We start from the raw sequence: 1,424 nt of genomic DNA, 5'->3' as shown, positions 1-1,424 counted from the left end.
TGCAGAATTGCCCCTGTGAAATGACCCTCCTCCAATCTGGTCAGGTCTCCCTAATACTGGTTGGTTTGCTCCCCACCCCAGGTGTCTAGTGTCCTTTCATCATCCTCACCCTGGGCTTAAGGAGAGGCCCATGCCTGACCCTAGCTTCTATATTCACTTGTTCCCACTTCACCTGAATGTAATCATCTTGCTCTGAATTGAGCTCATACTTGTATTGTGTAACTGATCAAGAAATGTTTATGTTTCATCTTGTTCACAGTTAATATCGTGGCAATTACTATCTTGTCTCGGGGAAAGTGTGGTCTGTCAAAGTGCATCACTCGCTACCTGGTATCCATGGCAGTGACGGATCTACTAGTGGTCATTGTCGATGTCATGTTTGATCAGATTGGTGATTCCTATTTCCCAGACAGTTTCCTGAACATTACTCCCATTTGTAGTCTCAGAGGGGTCCTGCATTATGCAGCTTCAGACAGCTCGGTGTGGTTAACAGTTTCCTTCACTTTTGACCGTTTTGTTGCCATTTGTTGCCAGAAACTGAAAAGAAAATATTGCACTGAAAAAACTGCAGCAATCGTAATCAGCATAATTTGTGTGCTTAGTTGCTTAAAAAACATTCCCTGGTACTTTCAGTATGAAGCACATGAAATAATTGACAATATCCCCTGGTACTGCTTAAGGAATAGCTTAGAATATTATGTCTCCTCAATGTGGTCAACCTTTGAGTTGCTTCAATATAGCATAACACCACTTATTCCATTCCTCCTTATTTTGACTCTCAACGCCCTGACTGTCAGGCATATTTTAGCAGCCAATCGAATCCGCAGGGCTCTCTGGAACAAGACGAGCAGCGAGGGAGAGGATGATCCTGAGATGGAGCATCGAAGAAAATCTATCATTCTACTCTTCAGTATTTCAGGCAGCTTTATCCTGTTGTGGTTGACATACGTCGTACATTCCATTCTTGAGCGGATTTCAATCATGTCTTATTACAGGATTAAGGTTGATTCAACAACAGCAGAACAGATTGGAGATGCACTCCGACTCCTCAGTTGCTGCACAAACACATGTATTTACGCTGTAACCCAGACTAAATTCAGACAGGAGTTAAAGAACGCGTTGAAATATCCATTCCATCTGATTAGCCACTCATTGATGAAACGTGGGTTGGCCTAAAAGATTTGATTTGGAATCTGATGCTAATAGTGTATTGGTATGCAGCCATCAGAAACTTTGGAACAGAAAAGTCCCAAGTTGGATCACTGAATGAATTCTGCTTCAAAAAAAAATTCAGTCTCAAATGCCAGAAATATTCATTCCGGGACCACATCTCGAGCATTCAGCAGAGTTCATACCGACTGAGTAAGCTCTCCATTATGGTCCTTCCAATACTGAGATACTCTGTTAGCAAGTCTGTATTTGTC

The 1,424-nt window shown here is 42.2% G+C and overlaps 1 protein-coding gene across 1 annotated transcript; it reads left to right on the top strand.

The window, feature by feature from the left end:
* The first annotated feature begins 336 nt into the window (after window positions 1-336).
* Window positions 337-1,176, top strand: LOC148134645 (G protein-coupled receptor 15-like). The gene has a single exon (XM_087985482.1). It carries the CDS (start codon window positions 337-339, stop codon window positions 1,174-1,176), a length of 840 nt encoding a protein of 279 aa, XP_087841608.1.
* Window positions 1,177-1,424: the final 248 nt, after the last annotated feature.

Source organism: Chiloscyllium plagiosum, unplaced genomic scaffold (genome assembly GCF_037043375.1).
Source record: "Chiloscyllium plagiosum isolate Xiang-an unplaced genomic scaffold, Cpla_swu_hap1 HiC_scaffold_53X, whole genome shotgun sequence".
In the NCBI taxonomy this organism is placed as follows: domain Eukaryota; kingdom Metazoa; phylum Chordata; class Chondrichthyes; order Orectolobiformes; family Hemiscylliidae; genus Chiloscyllium; species Chiloscyllium plagiosum.
The sequence above is the reverse complement of the archived record's forward strand: the minus strand, read 5'-3'. Positions and strand labels throughout refer to the sequence as shown.